Here is a 1806-nt window from a genome sequence, read left to right on the forward strand (position 1 = left end):
GTTCTCGATGTGCTTCGGGTCGTCCTCGATTGCTTCGTGTCGTCCTCGATCTGCTTCGTGTCGTCCGCGATCTGCTTCGTGTGGTCCGCGTTTTCACTTCTTCTTTTCTTCATTGATCATATCTGTAAGAATGGTATATGTTAAATCAAAATTTTTCGCACTTTATTACACAGTGGAATCAAAAAATTGAACAAAAAATTTTGAAATAAAAGAAGTAACTGATTTTCAATTAAAGATAACCTTAACAAAATGATTATATATAGAGAGTTTCGAAAAAAAAGTAACAACGAGAAAACTTTAAATACTTCAACAATTAAAAACCGACTTCAGTAGTTACTTAACGCCAACGTTTGACGGTGCTGTTACTTGCCACGCAAGTCAAACAAACAAGCGCACCATTACTGATTGATGATAGAATAAAATGAATTTTCAAGCGATACTCATTTGTATACTGTAGCGATAGAAATCGGTTTGAGTTGATTGGAAAATTTTCTGGAGGAAGAATTAATTCTAACCGAACGCTATTTAATTAGGAAAATTGAAACCTCAAGCACAGCGAATGACCTACATAAATGGAACTTATCGCATAATGTTTTCACTAAAATATAAGCACAATCGATGCGTATGCTGACAAACAAAGCTAATGTAACAAAAGATGTAATTTACGAAATGTCTCTGATGCTGTGAAATTTGAAAATATAAAGTGAAAAAAAGTTAATTAATTTTCAATCTTTCTAAAGATGAAGTCATACCTAATCTTAATATGAAAATCAAAAAGAGCAGTTTTACAGTGAAAAATATCTCACTCATATACTACATACTACAAACTTGAATAATTTCATTAAACTAAGGAATAACTTCACCCTTTCGAAGTATCCTTAGCCTTGCTTTACAGATCCACAAGAAACGGCATTTACCTCTTGCCTTCTCTTGTTCTGCTTCGTGCCGTCCGTGTTTTCACATTTTCTTTGCTCCATTCTTTAAACCTGTAATAATGATATTAAATCAAAACTATCCTCACTTTATCACAAAGTAGAATTACAACAAATATAATATAATTAAGTGCTATCTAATTAAAAAATAATTGTTTACGTAATAAGTATACAAAGTTTAAAAAAATAACAAGCAGAAAAGTGGAATACTTGTCTGTAAATCTGAAGCGGCCTTCAGCAGCTACTTAACGCCCGTAATGAACTCAGAGAATGTTCAACGATGCTACCAATTGCCACGTAAATTAAACAAACAAACGCACCCTTACTGATGATAAGGTAGCGTTATAGCGATCCTTATTTGCATAATGCAGCGTTAGAAACCGGTTTTTAATGTGTCAGAACATTTGGCTGAAGCTTGCTTCTGGTCAATTGAAAGTACATGTTAGCTATTGCAAAGGTGGTTTTCGAAAGACTATATTTCAATAATAGATAAACAATGCGTACAGGGTGTATTTAATGAAACTTAATTGTACAGAAATTTGGCGATTATTAAGTCACGTATCATCTCATGTTGTGAATTCTTCATAGAAAATATATTGAGAAATTATGCTCATTGTCGATTGTCAATTGCACTGTTAAGTGATTATGACTGAAAAATTATAAAGCTGCTACTTACTGCTAAATTCGCCATTTTCTCATTGTTCATGTTCATGCTCTTTCGGTGTTGATTAAAAATTTATTTTTCAGAAATTATTCCAAAAAATAATAATGATATTAAAAACAAAAATAGTGTTCGGATTCAATGTTTGCCTTTAGTCATTTTCCAATCAAAACGCTGACCTACCATCCACGGAGGCCTCAAACTGAAATGATT

The 1806-nt window shown here is 32.7% G+C and overlaps 1 protein-coding gene across 1 annotated transcript; it reads right to left on the minus strand.

The window, feature by feature from the left end:
* Nucleotides 1–337: 337 nt before the first annotated feature.
* Tsp_09468 (conserved hypothetical protein) lies at nt 338–977 on the minus strand. Its single transcript, XM_003371197.1, has 2 exons — nt 918–977; nt 338–451 (listed from the first exon to the last, which is right to left on the minus strand). Exons 1-2 carry the CDS (start codon nt 975–977, stop codon nt 338–340), a joined length of 174 nt encoding a protein of 57 aa, XP_003371245.1.
* Nucleotides 978–1806: the final 829 nt, after the last annotated feature.

This window comes from Trichinella spiralis (assembly GCF_000181795.1).
Source record: "Trichinella spiralis strain ISS 195 chromosome Unknown Scfld9, whole genome shotgun sequence".
Lineage (NCBI taxonomy): Eukaryota > Metazoa > Nematoda > Enoplea > Trichinellida > Trichinellidae > Trichinella > Trichinella spiralis.

Excerpts from the sequence above, each read along its gene's own strand:
- Tsp_09468 (XM_003371197.1), bottom strand. The coding sequence starts at position 977 with ATGGAGCAAAGAAAATGTGAAAACACGGACGGCACGAAGCAGAACAAG. Across the intron at positions 452-917 it reads AGAACAAGAGAAGGCAAGAG|TATACAAATGAGTATCGCTT; the intron begins GTAAATGCCGTT and ends CTATCGCTACAG.